The sequence below is a fragment of the Sebastes fasciatus genome, chromosome 5, assembly GCF_043250625.1.
Source record: "Sebastes fasciatus isolate fSebFas1 chromosome 5, fSebFas1.pri, whole genome shotgun sequence".
NCBI classification, from domain to species: domain Eukaryota; kingdom Metazoa; phylum Chordata; class Actinopteri; order Perciformes; family Sebastidae; genus Sebastes; species Sebastes fasciatus.
Window position 1 is genome coordinate 37,024,833 of NC_133799.1, and position 27,682 is coordinate 37,052,514.

The 27,682-nt window shown below is 42.5% G+C and overlaps 1 protein-coding gene across 17 annotated transcripts in view; it reads right to left on the reverse strand.

Moving 5' to 3' along the window:
* ptprfa (protein tyrosine phosphatase receptor type Fa) overlaps positions 1 to 27,682 on the reverse strand; it is a 452,868-nt gene that overhangs the window by 280,052 nt on the left and 145,134 nt on the right. For all 17 annotated transcript variants that reach the window (XM_074636845.1, XM_074636843.1, XM_074636842.1 and 14 more), the window contains exon 3: positions 2,268 to 2,413. In XM_074636845.1, the coding sequence (XP_074492946.1) occupies positions 2,268 to 2,413 (146 nt within the window). The remainder of the gene's footprint in view (positions 1 to 2,267; positions 2,414 to 27,682) is intronic.

A 27,682-nucleotide genomic window follows, 5' to 3' on the forward strand; every position in this document is an offset into this window, starting at 1 on the left:
GCCAACACTGTTTAACAGACGGGCTTCACTAAATAGAACTTTGCGGTTTTGGTGCTTCCGTGTAGTTTGTGTTGGAGTGTTGTCTGAACAGCGTAGCCACACGCGAGCGTGCATATGATATGCGGGCGCGCACATGGGACACCGACCTGGGTGATTTATACGTGTAAGAAGTTACAAACAGTCCCTTTAAGATCCATAATAAAATCCGTAGAAATGCTAAAAGCTAGCGACAACTAGCCTAGCCCCCAGGCTAAAAACAAACCTAGCAGCTCAAGCTAGCAACAGTCGAGACAGTCCACATCCAGCTGACAGCCAACTTAAAACTTTAAGATCCAGACATAAAATATTTTACCTTAAAGAACCTACTGTAGGTACAACGATCAGGATCTAAAAGTGTAGTGTAAAATAGGGATGTGAAGGTGAGGAAGTTTTCCCACCGGTTAATAAACAAATGACAACACCGGTGTCACAGATTACACCGGACATTTCACAAGAAAAGATGGCGCTCAATATGTGTAGCGCGCTTACTTTGAGAGTTAACGTCAGATGGCTGTGTGTCCGGCCTCTCCGGTCCAGCTTTCGCTGTGGGGCTGCAGTGGTCTACCTGGCGCCGTGCACACCGGCTGTGAACGCGCCGTTCTCCTCGCGGCGATTGCCTCATTAACGTTATGGTTCCCTGATAGCATTGGGATTAAATCTGAAATATTGCCAAATAAACACGTTTTCTTTTCGCAAATCCTCCGCCATCTCTCGGTCTGTCAACTCTCTCTCATCCTGTGTGTGAAATCTGACTCCTCCTGCTCTGAGCTGAGACTCCGTACGGAGCAGACACTTTCACTCTCAGCTTGTAGTGTCTGTCGTCTGACTATATATTGATAAAAGGACGTTGATAAGCCAAAATGAACTAAATGGGTTTTATTTCTGTAAAAAAAAGCAACCAGCTGCCGTCTCTGAGCAACTGTCAATCACTCACAAACTCCGACCAGACGGGCAAACTAGGCAGCGCTGATTATATGAATGATCATATGAATCAATATTCTGTTAATGCCTATTTCTCTCCTCAGATGTTTTCAGAATCATCTTGTAGTGCACGGTTTAGCTGTAAAACGAGAAAGTTTGTGATGGCAGCCATGTTGAGATCTGTTGAGGTAATACCAAGCAACGGCCACCAGCCGGAGCACAGCCAATAGGATCGCTCTCTCTCTGAAATGACCTGTGATTGGTCAAAGTCTCCCGTCATGGGATTTTTTAAAGCCTGAAAACAGAGCCATGAGGAGGTGCAGAAGTCTAGTTTCCTCTCAGAACACTTGAATTACAATATGCTGAAAGGTTATTATGGGATTCTTTTTTGAGGTGAGGAGATTGCAACCAACTGAAGCCTCTAGAGAGAGAGAGAGAGAGACGCAGCGACGGCAGCGAGTAACGTTATCGACTCCGGCCCAAGCAGGAAAAGTTAACAGTGTTTGGTTTGTCCATCCTGGGCTACTGTAGAAACATGGCGGTGCAACGTGGCGGACTCTCTCCCTATGTAGATATAAACGGCTCATTCTAAGCTTATTATCAGGTGTTTATACACTAAAGAAAACATACTAATAATATTATATTCCATTTCTGCCAATAGATCCCCCTAATTGTGACACACTGGTCCTTTAAGCTTTAATTATTTGTTGCTTTGTAGCTAATTTTGCTATTTTCTCATTCGATAAATGAACAGATCAGTCGATAAATATCAAATCTAACTGTTGGAACTTTGGAGGTCTGAGGTAAGAGGTGTCATGGTGCTCTTAAATTAACTTGCTATTACACAGACGCCCACACACTGAATAAAGCAGACAGTCTATCATGTGATGGCCTCTGGCTCGGCTACAGGGGGTTATCACACGTCTACTCTCTAACCCGTCAGTGCCTGCCAACAATGAACTATGTACTCACTGTGATGCTGAGCCTCAGGTATTCTCCATCTCAGGAGAATATTGCAACTTGATTTGCATTCAGTGCTCTCCAAACAGGCACTAAGTGCAGGAACGCTGCTGTATAGGCTTCTGTGCATGGTGGTAATAAGTAAATCCAGCCCCAGTCTACAGCTCAGCCATGCTGCTGTTAAACACACATCCAGTATAAAATGGCAGCACACAACCTAACCTGCTCTGCCTCTCTTTGTCTTAGACACTCATAAATGTAGAGAACTAATGAACAGTGAGGGTGTGAGACAGAGAAGTACTGCACACATGAGATGGGGAGCTTTGAGGCCTGCTCTCGAGTCGTACCTCAAAGCGCTGAGAGCTGACTTTCTTCCCCTTCTTCATCCAGGTGATGCGAGGTTTGGGCTCACCCACTGCCTGGCACACGAACGATGCCACTCCTCCCGAAATCCCTGTCTGATCGTCGGGGGACTTGATGAAGCCGGGCATGCCTAAGGGAGAGAGACAGCGAGACAAAGGTGAGGGAAGAAAGAGAGAGAGAGCAGGGAAGAGAGGATAAGCAGTGTCAGATGAAGAGGCCTGACAGAGAAACAGCTCCAGGCAGGTTACAGGGTTTCTACATCTCCACATCTGCTGTAGGTCCTGCAGTAACAATACGCTCTTTCAAAAGGAGTCTCATGCTTGTAGCCACAACCGGTCAAACGCAAATCCAGTAAGAAGCAGCACCATCCTTCCCCTGATAATACACCCCTTTTCTGTTAGTAAAGATGGTGACGTATTTCTGTGGGCGGAGCGTAGGTGGAGGCAGAATGATTCTTTGAACATGTTTTCTTCAAACACTTTGTTTTGTTTGCTTATTTTTAACAATAGCTGAAGAAAATATGTTTTAATATGTTTTTTCTGAATATGTACAGGACCACACGTGTTAAGACGGACTATTCGGATAGAATTTTACACCATCCTCCCGGAACCGCCCCGAAATACAACCTCAGCAGACCGTCCCAAATTTTAAATCTTTGTTTTTCTATATCGAACATCAAAAGTGGTTTATTTTTGTAAATACATTTATAATTTATCCAAAACTTTTGTTTTTTAATTTATAATTTGCACTTTTCTTTTCATTTTGAGCTATGTTAAAAGCAAATGATTTCTATGCGTAAAAAGTAGCATTTGGTCAAAACACATGATTTTGCATATGGGCCCCCTAAAAGGTTAGAAGTAACCCTGATTGATGTGCGTCTAAAAGTCGGAGGAGCTGCTGGACAAGATGCTCCTGTCATGGGGAGAGGAGCAGCACGTTGCCACAGACAATATGTGATGGAGAGATCTCACTGCAGCCTTCTCACCCATAGGAGATGAAGAGGAGTAAGTAAGAAAATGAGTGGTTAACATCAGTAACATGATTTGAGCGGTTACAGAGTTTTGACTCCTCATAGTTAATGTAACGTTATGGTCAGCTCACTCACTGTAAATGCAAACGTCGGCTGCTGACTCGATAGCGAGCGTTAACTCTAGGGGAGTTACGATTCATCTACTACATCAATGTATCGATTTATATTCCTACGATCCAACTACATCGATAGGTACTCGGCAAGTTGTCCTTCATGTATTTTTCTTTCAACTCTGGTCCCAAAATTAATTTTCATCCTCCCCATCCGCATTTTTTTCGGCCCCGGAACGACGGGACATCCTTAAACTCGAGCCCTGGGCGCGGGTGTGGTTTATGCCGGAAGTCACAATAAATTGGGGAAAAGTTGTATCTTCTAACCTCATGTTCATTGGCAATGCAATTTTTGTGCATTCAAGGCATCAAATCAAACTTTTCATCTCTCTCTGTTTTTATATAATTTTTAACTCAACTAGGTTTTATGAACCGTCTCGACTGTGGGTGGCTGGGGGCGACAACAGAATATAGCGATCACTTTTCATTAATGTGTAGAAACTGTAAGACTTTCAACTGGGTCTCTTAATGGAGGAAAATAAACACATACAGATAAAAAGGTTCCCAGCTTCACTTTGTTGCAGCCTGATGCTGCCTGCTGTGTGCTGACGAGGTGGGGGAGGCGGGGCTGGGCAGAATGGGTATTATTGTCTTGTGGCCACAAAAATATGAATGGATTTGAGGAAACAACTGACAAACAGACATGTCAATCATGGCGTTTTTTTTATGCCCCCCTCCCTCCCCGAAATAATAACAGACAACTTCCGGTAGAAGAGATTTCTGTTTCCATCGCATTATTTGTGCTTTCCCAAATAACATATTTGGGTACATCCCTAATAACAACAATGTGTTTTGGTGTATAAATAAAATGGCAAGAAATCCTCATCTTCAGTACCTTTAAAGGATAATTCCTGTTGATCAAAACGTGGCTCTTATTTCAGTATATTTCTATCAGATTTAATGAAGCTAATGCGGAAGTTCAGTCAGGAAGACCTTCCTTCCACTCTCATTCATTCACAACCTTTCTGTCTCTCTCTACTGGCTCCTACTCTATCAGCTGACTGTGGGTGGTTCACTCTTAGATAACCAAGCAGATTCTGCCACGCTCTCCATGAGCCAATCATATCGTTGCAAATCAAGTTTTAAAACTGTGCTCCTCTCTGCTGCTGTCAGTTGTCATTTCAGTGCGAAACCGAGGCAACCCGCCTCCACCCGTCACCTCCAGGATTCATCATATTCAGTGCCCAGTCCTGCTCCACATCCCTCCAATGGATCTGCAGCTACTCCCTTCACCACCACCACCACCACCACCAGTGTCTAGACTCCAGGGGGGGGGATATATCGTAATCTTATCACGGCATCACTACCCCCTTTTGATATACTACGTCACGATGGAGTCAAATCGACAAAGACTTTACACTAATCTTCTTATCATGCACCATGTAATAAATTATTGTTGAAACCTGTCAGTTTTGTGTTTCTTGCCCCACCAGATTTGCTCTTAGTGATGTTGCCATGTTTCCAGATCTCATCAATTTACCTTGTGAGTACACTGGCTTCACAAGTATTAGGAATTAGTAATAGGTACAATGGACTAAATCACAAACAAAAGACACAAGTCAAGTAATCCTTGAAAAAAACATTTTGTGCACAAGCCTGAAAATGACATATCAAAAAATCAACAATTCTTTCACTATACACCCTTTTAAACACATGATCTTTGGTGCAGGACAGTTTAAAAAAAAGATCACCAAAGTTTGCAAGTGACTTCATCATTTCCTCGTCTCGTCAAACTTGCAACTTCAGATTGCAATACGACATTCATTTCTGGAAGTGTTGATAACACTGATGATGAATTGTATTTCTCTTCATAGATCTTCAAAATCATCAAGTCAAATGTAATTTTGACCCTAATTACTGCTGCAAAAGATCATTAGTCTGGTGCTCTAGTCATCTGTGGTGCTGGTGTTGTTCTGTTTCAGTCTCTGTGGTGAAGTCTGGGCCGTTTTATTTTTTAACGCCACTAATTTCTTTAGCGCATTAACGCAACTTGCGATTTTTACGTTGTGGCGTTTCAGTTTTAAAGCTAGAGTGAAGAAGCTGGCAAAGGAGATTAAATAATGCTCCAAAGTTACGCTAAATTTTGGTGAGGAAAAACTGGCATGGCCATTTTCAAAGGTGTCCCTTGACCTCTGACCTCCAGATATGTGAATGAAAATGGGTTCTATGGGTACCCACGAGTCTCCCCTTTACAGACATGCCCACTTTATGATAATCACATGCAGTTTGGGGCAAGTCATAGTCAAGTCAGCACACTGACACACTGACAGCTGTTGTTGCCTGTTGGGCTGCAGTTTGCCATGTTATGATTTGAGCATATTCTTTATACTAAATGCAGTACCTGTGAGGGTTTCTGGACAATGTCTGTCATTGTTTTGTGTTAATTGATTTCCAGTAATAAATATAGACATACATTTGCATAAAGGAAGCATATTTCTCCACTCCCATTTTGATAAGAGTATTAAATACTTGACAAATCTCCCGTTTAGGTATTTCGACAGATACAAAATTTGTGATTAAGATGCGATTAGTAATTGATTAATTAATAATGAATCCCAATTACATATTTTAAGCGATTGACAGCCCTAGTGTTTAGATTATTAAATATTAAATATTCCATGTAGAAGTTCCACAAGCAATAGATCAGAATCGCCACTGTGTTCCAGCTCAGAGGCCACACCTTTGTACCCAGAGAGAGAGAATGAGAATGCCTGAGACAGGTGGATGACACCTGACGTGTGGTTAAAGGCATCCATGTATCGTCATGAAGCAGCCCCCCCCTCCCCACCCCCCCGCCTCACTGCTGTCCGCTGCCTGTCCTCTGTCAGCACTTCTCCTCCAATAAGAGCTTGTTTCTCTGCTTTAACTTTGAAAAGCAGCAGAACCCAAAGATCAGTCTTCACACGTGCTGCTGCCCGTCTGCCTTCTACTTCTGTGGTTTGTGGTACATTGCTCCTTTCCATACAATACCCACTAATATACACATTGTGGCACGCCACCCACACATCCATGTTGAGTTAGAGAGCTTTGAGAAGTGGGCTTCTGGCTGAAAAGTCACTGTTCTCAACAACTTGCCCCTCCCTCTTGAACACCGCTGAGGTGCCCTTGAGCAAGGCACTTGCAACCATGTGCAACACATTATGTTATTATCAACACAAAGAGGACACATTTCTATTGAATGTATCTGCAAGCTGTTCACTACCAACACAATATGTATCTGCATAACGTTCAACGTATTTCAGAACAGAATCCACAAACTAAAGTTCAACTCGTGTTTTTTATGGATCTGTTTAGGCAACCTGATCTCATGGGAAAGCATATAAATAGCACATTTTAAGGACATTCTGCGTGTCATAATAACATATTTTAGGCTTTTTACATGTCATTTAGACACCATGTTGTTGCCGTGAAACGGTCGCGGTTATGCGTATGCAACAAATCTACGCCAAGAGCCACACAAAACCACTTAGTTAGGTTTAGGAAACACATCATGGTTGGGCATAAAATAAGTACGTCAACTAAGTTGAATACGTATGTAAACAACGTAACATTAGTACAGAAAACACGTCCCAAATATCACTAAAGCTGGGCATATACTGTACGATTTAGAAATGTTGTTGAGTAACTTGTTACCTACTGTACGAGTAGATCGTTTGCAATGTGAAGCCAAAGCTCACGACCTGAGGGCCGTTGACAGTTGTCAATAAAGATCTGTTTGAAAGCTCTGAGGCAGGTAAAGTGTGTTTGCTAGCAGAGGTCTGTACGGGTCACAGTGCTAACAAGGCAGAAATGTGCAGCCTTGATCATCTGTGCCATCCTGTCTGCTGAAACGTCTAAAAAAAGAGGCAGCGGCGTATATGGACTCTCAGGTGGCTAGGAAGACATGGACAGTGTGGCTTGTCCATTTCGCAGAGAGAATTGGAGGTAAGCTAGCTACATTTTACTATATTTATTGTACATTGTTATCTAGATATCTACGGTCTGATTACTGTAAAAAGAGTAGAAACTAGAATGGCACTCGGAGAGCGCAGACCTCCGCCAAGGTGCCCGAGTATGATTGCCCCCCCTCTCCATGCAGCTCGTTTATTTTTGTTTATGTTGAGATCAACACTTCATTCAAACTGGACAGAAACAAAATAAAACTCACCTAAACCATCGTCGTTACTCTTTCTAACAATCACCAAGTGTGCTTTGGGCGAACTCAACTGTAATTTCACCGAGTTTAATGTGAAAAAATGCTGATTCTACAGGTGTTTGGAGTAATCCTGCTAACAAACAAACAAACCAACGCAGGTGAAAACATAACCTCCTTCCTAGGCCTTCAGCCTTGGTGGAGGTAGTAAGGCACTGACGTTGGGGAATCGGCTCATGGCTCTGTTTCAACTGTGTGAGAAGCTTTGGACGGCCGACCGAAATTTCTGACATGTAAGAAATTAATTCGACTGACAGCCGGTCAGGAGGAGTTAATCAGTTCCCCCCCGTACACTGCACGGCAAACAATGCCTGATGAAGATGAAATTCGGTCCGACTCTAAAATGAGTCATGCGGCCAGAAACGGGCTAAAATCGTACGGTGTCTGCCCGGCTTAAAGCAACTTCAAAAAGCTCAACAACACTTTGGGACACAAACACCGGTCTCCTGGTGGAAAGTCCCGTTTTTGTCGGACCCATCCACCTCCCCTCCCGACCATAAGCACTCTCTCTCACTTTTTATTCTACGTCACCAGCTCTGAGCGCAGCATATTCACGTGGGTGTGTTTACATTTCAGTCAGTACAGACTACATGGTGTACAAATGACACGCCCAAAGCAAGGGCTGCAATGTTCCAGGCAATGATTGAGTCCTATTTCCCCAGCAGGGAGCCATGAAGAGCGTTGTGCTGGCAAGGCCAGACATTTTCACTGTAACTTTTGGCAACTGACAAGTGTGCTCTTTAAAGTTCAATGTGATTCAAAACCCATTTGTGCAGTCGAAGCCAAAAGGCTGCTCCCCAGGTACATTTCCATGGAAATCCAGTCATACAAGTTGTACAACAGGTTACTGTAGGGTTCTGAGGATGGTCAATGTACAGCAGGGAAATACTGCCCTTTTACAGCACTAAGCATGTGAGAGTCAAGCCAGCACAAGTGTTTCATCAGAGGTTTCAAGGAGGCGGAGGAGGTGGGTGGAGAAGAAGCTAGCGGATCGTACCATTATTAAGCTATTTATTTCCCATGGCTGCTGCTGGCTGACCCTGAGGCTTGACACTCTAAATGTAAAACATGCTGGGTCCCTCATCTCGCTTCACTGGCAGCTGTGAGTTGTCTCTCACTTGCATTCGTCTCTGACCCTGTGCTTGCTGCTTCTCTTGGGATTGTTTCCTTAGAAATATGTCCATTTGACCTCTCACATATAACCCACAAGGATAGGCATTTATGTTGAGAAGAAAACGGGAAAATGTGGGACTTAAAGAATCTTTCAACCCAGTGTAGAGAAACACCATGGTGTAATCACTTCATCATGAAAGGACAATAGGCATTGTAGCATGTTTTACCACAATTGCATGCAATTTAAAGTAAGAGGGAGTTTGGTCTCCATTGAAAAAGTGCAGGTGAGAGAACTTGTGGTTATAGACTCAACCATTTGTGGCATCCAGCATCTTTTCCATCTTTGTTGCAAAGTTGTGTTTGGTACAGTAAATCTGGGGGATGACACCACAAATTCAGTTCGATGTCAGTTCTGACTCCAAAAACACACTCACAACCTCGTCTACTTTCACAACCAAATACAGCAAAAACATTTCGAGGTGCAGAGATGATCCGGATGGTGAGAAGACTACAGAGATCTGGAACACATTAACAACACACAGCTAATGGATCAGCTCCTGCTAGCTGCTTGACCGGCGGCTAATGCCTACTAACACTCACACAGAGGATACAGCTACCCTGACCTTTGAACTTTTCAAAATGTGTGCTGAAGCCCTTTATGTAATGGCTGTACTGAGCCGAGGGCTACATGTATTTTAGAACCACTTTCAGATAAAAATTCATCCTTTCATTACAAAAGGATGAATTTTTCTCTGGAAACTGTTAAGCTCAGCCCAGTCGCACAGCAGTTTGTGAAATAGTTACAACATTTTTGATGTGTACATAGACACGAATTTCACAGTTTTTTCGTGACAGTCAACACAAAGTCAGTTTGTATGTAGTCCACATAATTCTGAACTGGGAAGTACAGAGAGTGGTGAACGCCACGAAGGGAGTAGGGATGTCATGAGAACCGATACTTCGGTACCAAGTCGAAAGTCCAAAATTCTAAAAACGTGACAGTACTCGTTTTCTACAGTACTGACGGTACCGTACGATGCCTGCAGGGTCAGAAATTATCACCTGCCAAGCGCCAAATGCTGCTGCTTCTGTCCTCTGCTCTCTGTGTCGGAGTTTGACACACACACACACACAACAGCGCCATGCAGCAGTGAGATCCAGAGATGCAGAGATACAGAGATCCTTTATGTTCGAGAAGAGGATTCACTCGTGCGGGAAAAATCTGAACTGAACAAACTGAATTTCTGTCTTTTGTTGCTTATTGCTAAATCTCTGAAAAGTGGTGTTTGTTTTTTTATTGAACTCTGGACTCTTTATTTCTGGTGAATGTTATTGAGACTTGCATTTGATTATCTTACACTTAACTCCCCAGATCCACTTAGTTTGAACCAATCCAACAACATCCAATCAAGTTTCAGGAGAAAACCATGAAGAACTAACGTCATGTTACTGAGCACCAGTTGGATCCAGTTACTCTGCTGTTAAAATCACGTTACATTTGGTGAAGAGCTCAGATGGCTTGTTTAGGACTCGAGACCTGAGTTGGGACTCGAGTCACAGACTTGAGACTTACTTGTGACTTGCAAAACAAAGACTTGGTCCCACCTCTGGTAGCCTTTACCCAGTGAAATGTCACCATGTCAGTGAATTTAAACTACTGCAATCTGAGGATATATATAGACACATGTACACATTACATGGGATTTATTGTTTTTTTGTTTTTTTTACCGTGGTATCGAATTTGGTATTCAGAATCGTGGAAATTCACTGGTATTGGTATCAACTACTAGATTTCTGGTACCGTGACATCCCTAGTAGGGAGGAGGTCGGGGTGGATGATTAGGTCAAAAAACAAAGGACACTGTCCCGTGTGAAACGTCAAAGTTGATTTGCCAAGTAACTTCCGTACTTAAGTTACAGCACTTCCGGAGTTACTTGAACCCAAACCACGATCTTTTCCTAAAGCTAAGTAGTTTTTGTCACGTAACTTCCATACTTAAGTTACGCCACTTCTGGTGTTATTTTAACAAAACCGCAATCTATCCCTAAATCAAACTAAGTAGATTTATTAACTTGACACTTGTGTCACAGTCTAACTGTCTGTCATCAGCTGAGTCATAAGGATGGGCTATTATGATTGGCTGCTGAGGTTTAGGGGCGGGCCTAGTTGGTCAGCAGGAAGTGATTTAAGTAACTCGCGGGACAGCGAGAGGGCCGCCACACAGGAACGTCACAAAGGAAGACTTTGGCGTGGTGTGTTCGGTCGTGACAGTTGAAATGCCAGCCCTGAGAAGACGGACGAAGTGACCGTGAATGAACAATGCCCCAAGCGTGTTTGTGCCGTGAAGTTTGTCCATAGTTTGTCGTGTATCGTCTTCGTCTCCTCTTAACAAGACCCAACAAGGGAGCTGGCCGAGTAACTCGAACAGAGAGCAGTAGCAAGCGAGGCCCAGGTAGGCCCGCCCACACTACACGCCGCAGCAGGTACGCTAATAGCTCCTTCTTCACATGCTCACGGCTGACTAGCTTTGTGGCTACCCCTAGAGAGTAAGTACTGACAGACCATTATTGAGGCAGCGCTGGTTTGACCGTGACACTTGCATCATGTGTTGCAGGACATTCGTAGGAAAACGCACAAAAAATACGTTGTTAAAAGTCGCGCTGTGACTACTTTACAAACTGTGAGACTGTGTTGGATAAGCAGCTGCTGCCTCGTACCTTTCATCTCTAGGTCCCTTTTTTGTTAAGCATAGTTTTCTTCTTGCTGCTTCTGATAACAGAACAAGTGTGGGCAATGAGATGTCATGATCCCACAGTTATAATAGAACATGATCGTTTCTGGTAGATTGTGACAATCCCTCACAATCATCACAATCACATTCACAATGGCTTCTTTAGATGTTTCAACATTTATACGTCTTATACATCCACATCAAACCTTACGAGGCTTGTGTTTGTCAAGGTCTTGATTATGTGGCTGGGGTTTGGGGGCACTGGCAGTTCACCCGGGTGTAGAGCTGTTTTTAACCGGGACATATTTTCCAGGTGTGCATAGATATGCTCCAACTTAAAGGAAGCATAAAAACAAGCAGGAATACGCTAGATTTTAAAAATGATCCAACCAAAAAACCCAGCCCAGTATCGCCAACTCTTTTCCAATGAAAGTAGCTAGCAGCACTAGCTCCAGAAGTCCCTAAATCTAGAGAGGAAGTCACTCCCCCACAATTATCATAATGAATGTTAACAACAAACATGTCTATTGTTACTGTAGTACTCACAGCTGTCAAGCTAGCAGCTTGTGGAAGACTCTGGTGATGTGCAATGAGTGCACGGGCAGAGTACACGTAGGAGACCGCTGCATGTCCAGTGTGAAATTAAAAGTAACGTTGATTCATTTTGTCACGTCAGTTTTTAGTCATGTGACTCGTCGATATTGTCCCGGGAGTCACAAGAGTTGCTAGTCACGTAAGTCGAGTCAGTGAAGTTAACGTTTCCTAACCCTAACTAAGTGGTTGTGTTGCCTAAACCTAACTTCTACTCATACTCTACTTGTATTTGGATGTTAACTGCTCATGTTGTTCAACTGTATTGTTTATGCTTTTTGCCACAGTGTAGTAAAGACATTGAAAACCAGCCCTTCAGCTAACTCAGGTACATTCACATTTGTTTGAATGTTGATTAATGTACATTGGCCCTTTTCAAATAAACATTACATTCAATTAAATAAGTATTAGGAGATGTTTAGTTGCCAGTAAAGCAGCTGCCTCTTGAGCCACTTCTAAAATAGTTCTTATTGTTGAGGAGTTGACATGGAGCCTACTACCCAACATAGTGTACACTATAGTGTTAGCATATGGAGCCAATGATCTACCAGGAGACATGAATAATGTGTACTTTATGTCACAGATCTACCATAAACTTGCAATGTTGGATCATTTTGACAGGAGATCATAATGGTCGGAAGCAAAGGTAAAGTATCTGCTGAAAGTCTCCCACATGTAACTGTTAATGCTCGGACAGCCAGTATGTCATGTCATCCGGAGGAGGTGAGAGACTGAACGTTGACTGACATTATCCAGCGCCCCTGCAGTGAGCAGAAAGCCCTAAAACAGCTATTGATACAGTAGAACTATAATTGGCTTAGTGTGTGCTAAATGCCATCCACTCCTCCCCGCTCGTTTAGTGGCTGATCTTTGCATTAAGCCAATCTCACAGAGGACATGCATGGCTGGAGCCCCAGACGGGAGGTTGCTCTGTCAGGAGGAAGCAGAGAGAAGCAGCAGCCCACAGGAGACACGAGCTGGCTCTCCACCCATGCTCTTTATGGGAATTAGGATGTATCCAAATGCTCGAGGTGGAAGGGTTTCTTTTAATAGAGAAAGGAAAATGCCTTTGTTGGTGAACGACAGGATTAATTAAAGACTAGGGTTGGGCAATATTGAAATTCCCCTACTGATGATATTGCTATAAGAAAAACAACGGTCTATGACAGTGGTTCTCAAACTTTTAACATCACGTACCACCTCAGAAAATATTTGGCTCTCCAAGTACCACCATTATGACCGATGTTAAAATACAGTAGCGTAGGCCCACCCTAGTCAGCAATGCACAGTTCACGCAGGAGGCAAATTTATTCCTAATAATATTACTTATTGTTGACTTTTATCTTTTGTTTGGAGCCACGACTGCAGTGTTTTTGAACCCTTCATCATTTCAGCTACCTCTGCCTACTTCACAGCATCACAGTTTAGCTTGTAACTAATCGTGGATGTTTGCACGCACTACCACCCAACTACGTAGCTGCTACATGGCGGGGTAGTAGCTCGTGCATATTTTTTTTTGTTTCTAAATAAAAATATTACAGCAAAGCCCAAACTGATTTTAAATCCCATTTCAATGATCTCATGGTTAAAGTATTTTCAATTGTAGTAGTATTAAATGTTTTCAAATTAATTATATTTAATTTAGTTTTTTATATTTCAGAGATACCTCCGCGTACCACTGGATGAAGCATGCGTACCACCAGTGGTACACGTACCATAGTTTTAGAACCACTGGTCTATGATATTATCGTTAAAAAGAAAGGTGAAGAGAGACGCACGTACAGTAGATAGATATATATATAGAGTGGAGATACATATGTTGCAATACCCATAAGGGGTGGGGTGTGGCACAATGAACAATCCATTAGGTGGCGATCCGGATCATGATCCAGATTCAGGATTTTTTTTAAGAATTCCGATCAGCCAGAGCATTAAGACCACAGGGTATAACACATGCGCGGTGTTACTGATGACGCGTTGATGACGCATGACCCCGCCTCCTTCCTCCTTCTTCAAGCAGAGAGATACGTGCGTGGATGTGTGGCGAGACATCGAGGTGCGGGAGCTGCTGTCCGTCCGCGGTGAGAAAGAACAAAGCGGTAGATGACGGGATGAGAGACAACGTAGTGTAACGTTATACAGACATAACATGGCTGCTGAATGAGAGAGGCATCCGCTGAATGTTACACGGAAACACATCGTGTTAATAACAAGCTGACCACCTCACGGTACCGCCAGCTGGGAGCTGGAATCTGTTTTTAAAGTCAGGCACCTTGGCGGAGGTCTGCACTCTCCTGTTACAGCCAAAGAAGATTTTGTTCCTTTTTTTGTGTCAGAGTATTTGATTTATTGACTGCTGTCAGTATGTAATGACAATTTCAACAAATATAGCAAAACATGTTTTTGAAGAATATTTCGAACACTAGCTTTAAGTGTTTTAGGTCAAGTCCAAGTCATGTGTCAAGACAATTGAAAACATGTCTCAACTCAGTGGAGACAAGTTCATGTCAAGTCTTATGAAAGTAAGTCCCAACTGAACCCTGAAGGTCATGAGGGTGAATGCTGACCATCTGAATGAGACGCCATTCATACATCTTATTTTCAAAGCTGTGTTATTGGTATTTTTACATACAGTAGCATAGTCATCAGCACTAACACACTGTGGTTATGTCATGTTAGTTTCTGTATGTGAATTATTGCATGATGGTCTACAACACATTAGGGAGGATGATTAGAGGTAGTGATAGATTTCTTTGAAGCTGACTGATGCTTGTTTGTTAAGTTGATAGGCTGCTCTGCTACCACGGATGTTAATAATTAACCGTTTAACCGTTAACCAACATTAAGCATTTTAACCGATTAATGCTATCGGTTAAAACGGTTAAAAGAAATATTAAAAATTATTAAAAAGCTGAGCAAAACTCAGAGGAGCAGCTTGTCGCTTTAAGGAGAAAAGTTGGTCCACCTTAACAGCCCACCTTAAGAGAGTCTGAGCCGGAGTTACAGATACAGGAAGTTGGCTCGGGTCATGAGCTACGGAGTTGTAGCATTTATTCTCCGACAAATAAACTGTACCCACACTGCTACAGCTACGTTCACAGCTAGAACGGCTCCGACAACCTCACACTCACCGCCACCACACACACATGATCGCTAACGTTACGCCGCGCTGACAGACCGTATGTGTGTAACAACAGTGAGCACAAAGCCACCAGCAACGCTACATCTCCGAACATAGCACAAACACACACGGCTGTCGAACACTCGCTAACGCTACGCCGGGCAGACAGGGTAACGTTAAGCCGGGCAGGCAAGGTAACGTTACGCCGGGCAGACAGGGTAACGTTACGCCGGGCAGACAGGGTAACGTTACGCCGGGCAGACAGGGTAACGTTACGCCGGGCAGACAGGCTAATGTTACACCGGGCAGACAGGGTAACGTTACGCCGGGCAGACAGGCTAATGTTACACCGGGCAGACAGGGTAACATTACGCCGGGCAGACAGGGTAACGTTACGCCGGGCAGACAGGGTAACGTTACGCCGGGCAGACACACAGCTGACAACCTGGCAGCTAAACTAAATGATGTGGTGGAGGCTTTTACTGGGAAAGTGGCTGCATGTATCCTCGACAATGCGCGCAGCACCGTGGCTGCTACAGTAATTCTCCCGGACGGGTGAACTGGGGACTCAGCTGTCTTGCAGCTGGCGCACCGCTGCATGCGACACACTAATCTTGTCGGTCAACGGTTATTAAATCGGTTAACGAGGGACGGTTATCGGTTAAAAAAACTATTCAAAATTAGCATCCCTACAAGCTACAGACAAAAAGTAACTGATTTCAGCAGCAAATCGGTACCAATGTGAACACAATGTAAACACAATGTAAACATAGTGTATTGGTATTACTGAAGACACTCTCTCTTCTGTATCAGGCTGTATGCTTGCAGGGATACATGTCCCACGCTCTGCCTTGTTTTTAGACAGCCCCCTTCTTTGGCTTTCTTAGACATTTATTTCCCCTGCCATGTCACTGCCAACTCTAACACCACCATCTCCAAGACATTACTCTCTGCCCATTACAGACTCTTTGAAACAACTTGTTTGGCACCATTGAAGCTCCAACTGAAAACTGGACTACAAACCATATTCTGCATACAGAAACACAATTAATAGGCAATTTGGAACAGGAAATCAATAAATGGACTGGACTCTCACCTTTCTATTATTAATGAAGACGAACTGGGCTCTTAAATTCCTTTAAACTCATTCTACATCATGTATTTACAACGCTTCCAAGTATTTACAACGCTATTACAACGCTGCAAAGTCAGTAAACACAACCAAATAAAGACAACCCTACTAAATACAGAAAACAGAAGCAAATACATGAAACATAACCAAATACAATATTTATTTGGATGTTTTCATTATTTGCATGTGCTGTCTTAAGTTGCAGTGCATTGATCTTTCAGGGTCATCCTAATTTAGAGTCACAGTGGAGCATATACAGTACATCGCTGCAACTTCATACTTTGTCAGGAAAAACAACTCACTTTGCTAAGCCTCACAAAATTTCAACGATGGAGCCGCCAGGCAGCCTTTTGCACTAAATCCTGCTCACTAGTTTGTTATATATATAATTAATGCACACAAATGATGTTTCTTTGATACTTGGTATAAGCTACTTGATATTATTATGGTGAAATGTCTACCAAATGTACAAACTTCTCCTCTAATAGCCATTGAATTGTGCAACACTTCACAATACAACACTCATCACTAATTAACCTAATGACTGTCAATTACACATAGCGAATGGATGGTAAATGAACCACATTTATATAGCGCACACACTCACATGCCGATGGCAGGAGGCTACCATGCAGTGTGCTGGCTAGAGTTGTTCCGATACGGATACCAGAATTGTAAATGTGTCCCATACTGCCCAGAATTTGGTATCGGGTATCGGCGAGTATGCCAGCAGCCTTCACTGTGCTGTTGCTCTGGATGTATCATGGCTGCCACTGGTAACTACTGTTTTAGAGCAGCGAAGAAGAACTGATTACAGGTAGTTTGTCACGTGACGTTAGCAGACGACAACAGTGTGATGCTAGTGGAGAGTGTAACAGTAGTCAGAGCCAGGAAAATGTCAGCCATTTGGGAATATTTCACAGTGGAAAATCCAACAAGTAAAACAGCGATATGTTCAGTATGTTAGGCTTCCGTCTCAAGGGGTGGCGGTACCCTGGTAGGGGGTGTGAATATTGCACCCTGCAGGACAAATTAGCACACAGGCTGTCCACTGAGGAGACAGCTAAGAGAATACAGAAGTGTTATTTATTCCTAGCTTCATTTATTTATGTTCTTTGTAACAGACAAACTATATATGTAAGGGATGATGTACAGCTAGCGGGTCATTGTTGTGAAAGAATCCCAGATAGGGCGATGCTGATGTCCCCCTGGGGTTTATTTCACAACAATGACCCGCTAGCTGTAAATCATCCCGCTTATTACACGGCTACTTACTTAAGAAATCATTATTTTGACACTAAAACGGTCCGCCAGAGTCCAACATCAGAGCTGTGCCCATAGCAACGGTCTGTTATACATAGCAACGGTCTGTTATGAAGAAATTACAGACCACAGAACGCTGTGATTGACCAATCAGAATCGAGTATTCAACACAGCCGTGTAATTAATATTTTTATCACACTTTGGATCGGTACTCTGTGTCGGCCGATACCGCAAGTTCAGGTATCGGTATCGGGATGGAATAATGGTACATTTCTCTTGCTGGCTATCCATCGGGAGCAATTATGGGCACAGTGTCTTGCCCAAGGACATTTTGATATGTGGACAGGAGGAGCTGGGCACTGAACCGCCACCTCTGCGATCAGAGTTACAAAGGTGAGGGCAGTTTGATGTTTGTTTTTTCTTTTCTGTGTGACGAAACACTGCCAAAGTGTGTCAAAACCCAACATCCGAGCCAGGAAATATAGAAGATCAAATTTCAGTATTAAAACAACATCTGAGGAATAAACCTCAACTGATGACGAGTATAACATCCCATAATGAACACCTATTCAGTCACAAATTCACAAGTTTGACTTTCTTTCTTAAAATAATTCTAAATCAAAATGCATATCTACTGTATGTCTGGAACAAAGACTGTGGTTCCCTCAGCATGGTTACCTGCTTACTAGAGGTGGGAGAAAATATCCATACACTTGAGTATCGCAATATTGTGTTTTGTGAAACTGTATCGATTCTCAAAACGCTCTAGATTTTTAATTAAGAGTTAAAAAAATATAGTCAATATGCAGTATATACTATGTAACACTGTCTGTTTACATTTTTTATTCAATTCATTTTTACGACCTAAAGACTCCTGCCAATCCACAGCCCTACTGCTAACATGTATGAGTACTACGGAACCCCACCAGCTCACAATGTATCTCTCAGACCCGCCTTGTATATCCAACATCCTCCAGGCTACTGAATAATTGGTGGAATAAAGTGTATTGGTTATGAGCTCATCCCTTCATGGGTGGTTTGGTTCCAAGGACCAGAGTGTATTTTTCATTCAATTACTCCGGTAAATGATGCCACAGTAAACAGGAGACGCTGCTTTTCAACACATACTGCAGAGGCCTGTGGCGGCACACAGCCCCCCCAACTCTGACACCAGCCAGGGAATCCATCCACACAACACTTTTTGCTGCTTTCATGCTACACTAACTGCCTCGTACTCATGCTTGTCACTCTCCACGCCAGTCGCAGAGAAACCTTGTTACTCCATGCTGGTTTCCTCACATCCCGGGCTCATGAATATGAAGTCTGGCATTGTAATTTTTGGACTGAAGCTGCGGACAAAATCTGGAGTCCATTCATATCAAATTGTACCACTTGCCTGCTAGTTAATAAAATATGCAAGTTTCTATTGTTTTCTCCAGAACTGAATAGTTGTCAGGTTGAAACAGTCAGTCATGGCAACTAAAATTCACTGATAACGATAACGATAAAATAGCTGACTGATTTAGCAGGTTTTACTGCAGGTGTTTTCCACTGACACAACTGAGCAAAATGTGCCCAAAATCCCATCATCAAGATTTGGGTCTGTCATGATTAACAATTTTGGCATTGAACCTGCAGTAGGCAGAATGTTTTTGGCATCATTGGGCAAAAAAAGTCCTTAATAACCTTTCAGCATATTATAACTCAAGTGTTCTGAGAGATAACTAGACTTCTGCACCTCCTTATGGCTCTGTTTTCAGGCTTTAGAAAATCTAGCCCGTGATGGGAGGGAGAGCGTTCCTATTGAGGGAACTCCGATCAAACTGTCAAACTAGGCAGCGCTGATCAAATATGAATCAATATTCTGTTACTGTAATGCCTATTTCTCTCCTCAAATGTGTTCAGAATCATCTTGTAATGTACTGTTTAGCTGTAAAATGAGAAAGTTTGCTCTGGCTGGTGTGCGGTGCTTGGTATTTCCTCAACATATCTCAACATGGCTGCCGGGTCACAAACTTTCTCATTTTACAGCTTAACAGTACACTATGAGATGTTTCTGAAAACAACTGAGGAGAGAAATAGGCATTACAGTAACAGAATATTGATTCATATTCGATCAGCGCTGCCTAGTTTGACCGTTTGGTCGGAGTTTGTGAGTGATTGACAGCCGGCTCTCATAGACGGCAGATGGACAGCAGACGTCAGATCAGCTCTGATTGGTTGTTTTCGTCCGGTCTGTGAAATTTTGCAGATGCCGTTAGGAGCACCGGAGGACACAGCGGCACATGATTTTTTTCAGATTATCTCGCTCATTCACTACTGTCAGGATATAGTGACCGTTTTAATAAAAATAACTAATAATTAATCACATTTGCTCCAATTCCACCCACTGCTGCTTTAATGAATGAAACCGTGATTGCTGTTAAAGCACTCACTATGTGCCGATTGTTAATTTCCAATTCATTTGATAGGCCTGATTGGATAAGACTGTCTAGGATCAATTCACGCAACCGAGTCAAACTTTCTGCCTGGCAGAAGGAAATAGTGCATTAGTTGGGGACTATTTTCGGTGGCGGATTAATCCACATCTGTTGCTCTAGTGAGTATTTGCTGCGGCAGGACGGTGTATGTGGGATTGAGTCAAAATAAACTACAGTGTGTGTGCTCATGGTGATGAAGGAACATGTCACCCAGTGCAAGAGTGTGGCTTGATGTTCTTGGACAACAATGGAGCTCTGTGGCACAGAGGAAAAAGAGATATAGCAGATACATTCATTGTTGGTTTGGGTCTGCACATGAGATTTTTTAACAGGAATAAAAATAAGAAATATCACCAGACTATTATTTAAAAGGACTGTTTGTTACTTTCTAAGCGTATAAATGTACCGGGTCGGACACATGCGCGGTCGCATATGCGCGCTCGCGAGTGGCCGGAGCCTCTCCTCCTATGCTTGCCTTCACTGATACAGCGCGCGCGCGTTCTCGCTGTCTCACTCCACCTCTACACATGAACGCGCACTCACTCCACACTGCAGAAAAGTTAGTTAAGCTCTGCGAATATCTAGTGAATAAATGCTGCAGCTCCTCCAGACCAACAGAGGTTTCCCGTGTCTTGTGAAGTGACGGGGCTCCGCAGAGAGAAACGTTATCAGCGGCACCCGGTCGGAGACAGTAACGTTTCTCTTCCTGCTCAGCCCCGGCACCGACCCGCTTTTCCTGCTCAGCCTCCGCTGTCTCCCTCTCCGGAGGGAGACAGCGGAGGCTGAGCAGGAAAAGCCAGCATTGATTCATGGAGAGACCTTCGTCTGGTCAGCTAACATTACTGCCAAGCAGCTGAAATATAGAGTGATATTGGGGTTTTAGCTGACGTGTGTCGCCTCACTGTTTTGAGCGATGCTCGTTCATGTCTATTTAGAGCGAGCAAGCGTGAGCCCGACGCTGACTTTCGTTGACTTAACAGCCACAGGTGTCGCTGTTAACAAGCATTTCTGAAAGTTACAAATAGTCCCTTTAAGCCAAACAAGTGGCTTGTACTTACATTGCAAATGGAATACAGGTAAGTATTATAATGACATTCCTGCACATTCATTTTGCATAATAACGTCAGTAACTTAGTCAACTAAGTTATTTATTCTGCATTTTGAATATCCCATATTCTGATACTCCAAACTGCAACTACAATACATCATCAACTTACTATCCCAGGAGTAATCCCTCTCCTCCTGAGATCATATAGGAAGCCTATACACCATTCCGGGGAGGGACGCTGAGATATTTGACTTGTACTTTTAAAATGAAAAATCTGATTCACACTGGACTACAATTACATGTAGACTTCATGTGATTTTCCCATTTACTCAAATCGGTGTTTCATGTGGCATGTTTGCACAAAGTCTGGCTTTCACATACATCTACTGACCCAATCATAAACACTATTCCTTGACAGGCCTCCAATTGAAACATAATGAGTGTCCATGCTGAGTTGCTAGATGAGCCTCTTCAATTTGCACCATCAAAGCTCTCATCCGTATTTTCCACTGAGGCCTCTCCTCCACCCACAAGATATGTTGCCATCACAGATTACTATAATGGCAATCTACATGGAATCGATATTAGCAGAGGACCCCTGTGTTGCGTGAAATATGGTGGGTAATTTGTGGTGAAACTTTTGCTTTATAGATTGCATAGCACTTTCACTTTCATAGAGGATTGCAATAGGACTGAGCACTGCAAATATTACGAATCACATAAGATTTATAGGAAAAACTAGCAAAGCACGGATTCAGGTATGAAGTCAGACATGTTAGGGCCCTATTTAAATGATCCGAAGCGCATGGTCTAACATGCATGGCATAAGTGCATTTAGGGCATGTCCAACTCCACTTTTGCCAGTTAAACAATGTATAATTAGGGGGCAAAGTAAGGTGCAAGGGGCAAAGGGGTTGTAATGTATTTAGTCTCTTAAATAATCATAGGTGTGTAACATGAATTAAACCAAATCAGAGTGTCATCTCCCATTCCCTAGCACATTGCTATTTAAATAGCAGGTTCGGCAAATTGGTGAAGCGAGCAGTAAAAATGTTTTTGAAAGGCTAAATGCCAACAAATATGGATCGAAGCAGAATATTTTCATCAGATAAAAACATGAATTTTTGAAATGATTACATCTACCTTTTTTTCGAAAAATGTTGACTTTTGGACTTAACAACACTGTTGAGTTATTGAAAATGTTTGGATCCCACGAGTAGGGAGCAATCCTACGCAGCCATCACTGGAATCTAACGTTCAAATAAAGGCCAATAAAGCCCTAAAAAATATCTTTAAAAAGCAAAACAACTCCATTTGACTGCATATGAGCAAATGCACAGACAACCTATTTAACTGAGGAGGACAGCGTTACGTTATGTTTAGGTCTGAGTTTGGAGTGGTTTCGGTCAGCATATATATGTTGAGGGAGGTTAGAAACTGACATTTGCATTTAAACATAGTGTGAACACAAGAAGTATGTAAATGCCAGATTTAAATATGCCCTGCACTTTATTAAAATAAATGAGCAGGCCATGCAGACAAACTCCAAGGCCAAAAAGCTTCAGCAGCATAATGTCTGAGTTCTGGAGAGAAGTTAAGGTTGTCAATAACTGTGAGATGCCCTTGCTATCCAGCATTGATGGGCTTACTGGGTCTGAAATTATTGCTGAACTGTGGAGAAAACATTATAGGAACCTTTTTAACTGTGTTAAGAGTGATGAATTGAATGTTGGTTGGTGTTATTAGATCCAATGAAGTTTGCTATGTCATTGAGAAATTGGCAGTGAACAAAGCATGTGGCCTTGACCAGATAACAGCAGAGTATCCGAAGTACGCTAGCCATGGAATTTTCAGTGTTACTTGCTTGGTGTTTTTCTGGATTATTAATGCATGGCATACTACCTGACTCTATGTTGGCTGTTTTATTAGTGCCAGTAGTCAAAGATAAAACTGGTAAAACATCCAGCATAGAAAAGTTACAGACCAATTGCCCTGACTAGCACACCGGTTAGGCTTCAAGAATACATAATAACCACTGACAATCAATTTGGGTTTAAAAATAAACATGGCACAGGTTTATGTATATATGCACTGAAGGAAGTGGTTAGGAAGTATAGAAGACATAACACTACAATATTGTACTACAAACTAAAAGAGCGAGGGGTCCCCCCCAAATTTGATAAGGATTTTTTTGCATTTTTGGTATTCACATCAAACCATGCAAACTAGTTGGAGTGTATCTCCAACCTTCCTAGTGACCAATGGGGTTTGACAAGGTGGAATACTGTCACCTGTTCTCTTCAACTCTGTGTCTAAAGTCACAGAGTTTTTAGTCACAGACTATAATATTTTGCAAAGACTGGGGATCTTGCATTGTCACTATTTACAAGACTCCAACTAGATTCTTTTTGAGATGATGTCACATCCTGCTCCTGGTGGAAATTTACGAGAGAAACTGTTGAGAAAGAAATGGACAGAAACATCTGCAGCCCTCGAATTCCCTGGTGAGTATGCTATAGCTAGCTAGCTAACATTAGCTAATAGAAGGTTTGCAATTATTATTATATTGCTAGCTTTAATCATAAAAATTGGCACACGCAAGTGTATGTATGAGAGAAAGAGAGAGTGTGAGTATTGCAGCTAGATTTATGATTGAAATCAGCAATCTTCATCTGAAACGTACGGTTAGCTCGTAGGCTAATAGCAAACATTCCATTCGCTAACATTAGCTTGCAAGTAGCCATGTTTGGGACAATGGTTAGCTAGCATATAGCATATAGCATAGTCACCAGGGATTTGGAGAACTGCAGGTATTTCTGTCCACTTGTTTTCTGTGGGACAATGGGAGGACACGTCAAAGAGGCGCTCTTGTTCACTCCACAACTCTACCAGTTTCTCCATGTTAACTTTCTACCCCGTTTGCTGCTTCCTGTTTTCCTGCTTCCTATTTGTTGTTGACAATGTTTGCGTCATTGAATTTAGATAATATTAAACTTGATTTTTAAAATTTGATTTCATCGGAACGTCAAGACGAGAAAAAGACTGAATTAAGACCGATGGGACTGAGTTTTATGATCACCTTACACTAAACGATGGAGATCACGGGAGCGCTCCGCAACTCTAGCAAAACTCTTGTGATTTTATTCCGACATTGGAAATATGTCTGTGACAGTGAAATTGCTTGAAAAGTTGTTTGGTGTACGGTTGGCATCAGATGAAGGGTAAGCAAAATGACTGGGCCTTAATACTATTCCTAGGTCCCAACTATTCTTCAACAAAACTATTCCTTAACTCACGAGTTTACAGCCTGTGGTTTCACGTCTCATTGTCATCCACGGCAGCACACTTGTCTTACAGGCCTGTTTCTCATTTGGGCTCAATAATTTAATGGTGTCTAGGCATGCAGCCAGGCAGTCAAATGTTGTGTGAGGCGGAATAAAGCTGTGTTTCAGAGGCAATTCACAATGACAAGTGACAACAGTTTCACACAAAGTGTCTTCTCCTCACAGAGACTCATTAGGCTGTGGAGTTGAGAGGGAGCAGCCATGCAAATCAACCTCTTATCAGTCAAAGTGACATATAAACAATCTGGCTCCCGACTTCTGGACACCCAAAGTAGAAACACTGCAATGCCTTTCACAGTTCTCTTACTAGCCCTCCCCTGAGGAGAGGAGGGCTCCTCGTGCAAAGTTCTTCAATAACAAGACGGGCTTACATGGAAAAAGGAATCTATTTAGTTGTGCAGAGGTCAATATAGTTTGCCTCAAGCAGGAATAAAACAGTGGCCATTAATGCTAATACAGGCAGAATAAATGCCCCCAATATTACCTTGTGCTTCATTCAAAGAGTACCATTACCTCCTTGGTTACCAGCTTCATTCAAAGAAGAGAAAAAAAGAGACTGATTTAATTTAATGGAAAGTGATTTGTACAAACAGTGGTTAACATTGAGCTATTGCAAGATGATCATAGCAGCATTTCGGGTAGCAAAATACTTGGTTCTTATCAGATATGATATCATAACTGGTGTCCTCAGTAAATAAGTGAGATCTGGGAACATGCTGACATTGCTACAGTCAAGACAGTTGTAAACAGGCCAACAGTTCATCCAGATTACCTAAACCACTTTATTTGCAGGTAAAAACAAAGTGAGAACATTCAAATATCAGTAAAAAATCGCATTATACAGGAAAATTGTGTTTATATAGAACTAGAGTAAGTACAGAAGGTCAAGGTTTGAAGCAGGAAGTGGGTCTGTAAACTATAATGGATGTTTATGACAGATAGTTTGGGTATAAATCTTAACGTCTATCTTTGTTTTCTGTTCCAAATAAATTGGCCTTACCCAGGGAGTTGTTTAATCCCGTCTGATCGTCACTTTTTGCCATCTCTGAATTCTGGAATTTAATTAATAACTTGACAGCCCAATATCTGTAGAAATGACATCCATTTTGGACAATTCTCCATCTCACAATTTATATCCAATGTCAACATTCATTGTCAATGCAGGAAGTAGTATGCCCTTTACATGTGCGAGATGGAAAGCAAGGGTTTGGTAGTCGGGATGGTGGCTGCACGTGTCGCGAGAGTTTACTGCAATAAATGTTTGTTTTTCTTTGTTTTCCCTAATTAGCCTGCCTCATGAATGTCGAGACATTTGGAATACCTGTCAATACATGGGTTAGGGAAAAATGGGCCCCAAAATGTCTTTCGCTACCTGACCCAAAGACGGGTACAGAAATCGGAAACCCCAACGAGATTGATTCATATTTGCCTGGGACCCATTGTGTTCCCAATTGGCAGCATTTACCACCTTGTTCACCAGGGGGCCGGAAGCTTGTGACAAAGCGTGTACCTAGGTGAGGATGTATGAGGAATGACTGGTTTTACACCGTCTGTGAAGATTGTTAAGATTTCTCTCTGCCACGGGGGTCAGGACAATTAGGAACCCTGACCACCCCATACACATGTATTCCAAATGTCAGAGTTGATTTAGGGAAAGCCCATTTGGAAAACCTTTGGAAACACGACCATCCCATTCAAAGGTATTCCAAATGGAAAAATATAAGGAAATTAATATAATCTGCCATTTGTAATAAATTTGTACTGGATAGTCAGGGTTTCCAATTGGCCTGTCCGCTGTGGCAGAAGGTTTCCCATTTGTCATGCTACCAAATAAGAAAATTCTGCCATTTGGGTTTGAGACTTTCATTTCAGTAGAAAATTTTCTCAAGATCCAATCTTGGACTGAAATTGGTTGTTGGGTAAGCTCGTAAAAAAGACCTGTAAATGACTTATTACCATGATATTGAAATGGGGAGGTTGCATGCTTCCTGCGCAGAAATGCTAAGTGCTAGACGATGCAAATGATGATGGCGTGGCAACAATCTATTAAAAATTCAGAGCTCCGGCAACTAGAAAAAAAGAATTTCACCAATCTTGGTTATCTATTACTATTTGTGGTGGCTGACTAGAAACAAGAGCGTAGTCTGAACACCGGACAGCCCCGGCCCAATTTAACTCCTTATGGCCTTAAAAAAAGTGTCCAAATGAATGGTCTTCTTAAAGACTTCTTTGATGATGTTATCTCATAAGCTATTCAAAGTAATCCTGTGAAAACAGAAATAGCTTATTTACATGGTCTATCAAGGGAACACACTCTACAGTGGATGGAGGGAAGAGCAAACGTTTGCTCATTGAGTTTCACAGCACAACTGTTCTGCCCTATAATACAGAAAATCCTGCCAATTCTCCAGTGCTGCTCTCTGACGGGCCTGTCAACATAACCTGTCAGCCGTGCACCACCTGTAACTTCCCGCTTCCATGGTGTAACAGAAAGAGCAGGCAGAAGTCTGATACATGGCTGCACAGAGGGAAGACAGAAAGCGTCTCTGAAGAGCTAGCTCACTGCTTTCACAGCTCAGACGTACAGTGGGACTGAACTAGACGATGTGCCAAAGCAACTTACAGGGGCACTTTTAGTTTTTGTCACCAGGCTATTTTCACAAAGTGGGAATACTTTGGTCTTCGGTAAACTCAAAAGTTGGTCATCAGCACTAAAGTCAGTGGTTTTTCATTCAAACCAACAGCTGCTCAGCTAGGGCAGGCATCCACCAGTCAACAGCACCGAAGGTTTGTCCACACCAAATTGGCAGGGTCATTTAAGGAGTCTGCTGTGAGTGAGTTGATGCACCCCTGTTTTAATTCCAGCCCAATGTCACATTTTTATAATTCAATCAGGGTTGTCAAAGTTAATGCGATAATAACACAATGAACACAAATTCATTTTAACACCATTTTATTTTTGAACGCATTTAAGCAATCGATCTTTCGGAGGGTCTAGCAGGTTTAAAGCTAGAGTGAAGATACTGTCATCATATGAAACTAAAAAACCTAAGGAATCCTTTGGTACCAACCATGTCATACTAGCTTGTTGTAAAACAGGTTAAATAACGCTCCAAATTTACGCGAAATTTTGGCGACGAAACACTGTCACGGCAATTTTCAAACAGAACCTTTGACCTCTGACCTCCAGATCAGTGAATGTAAATGGGTTCTATGGGTACCCACGAGGCTCCCCTTTACAGA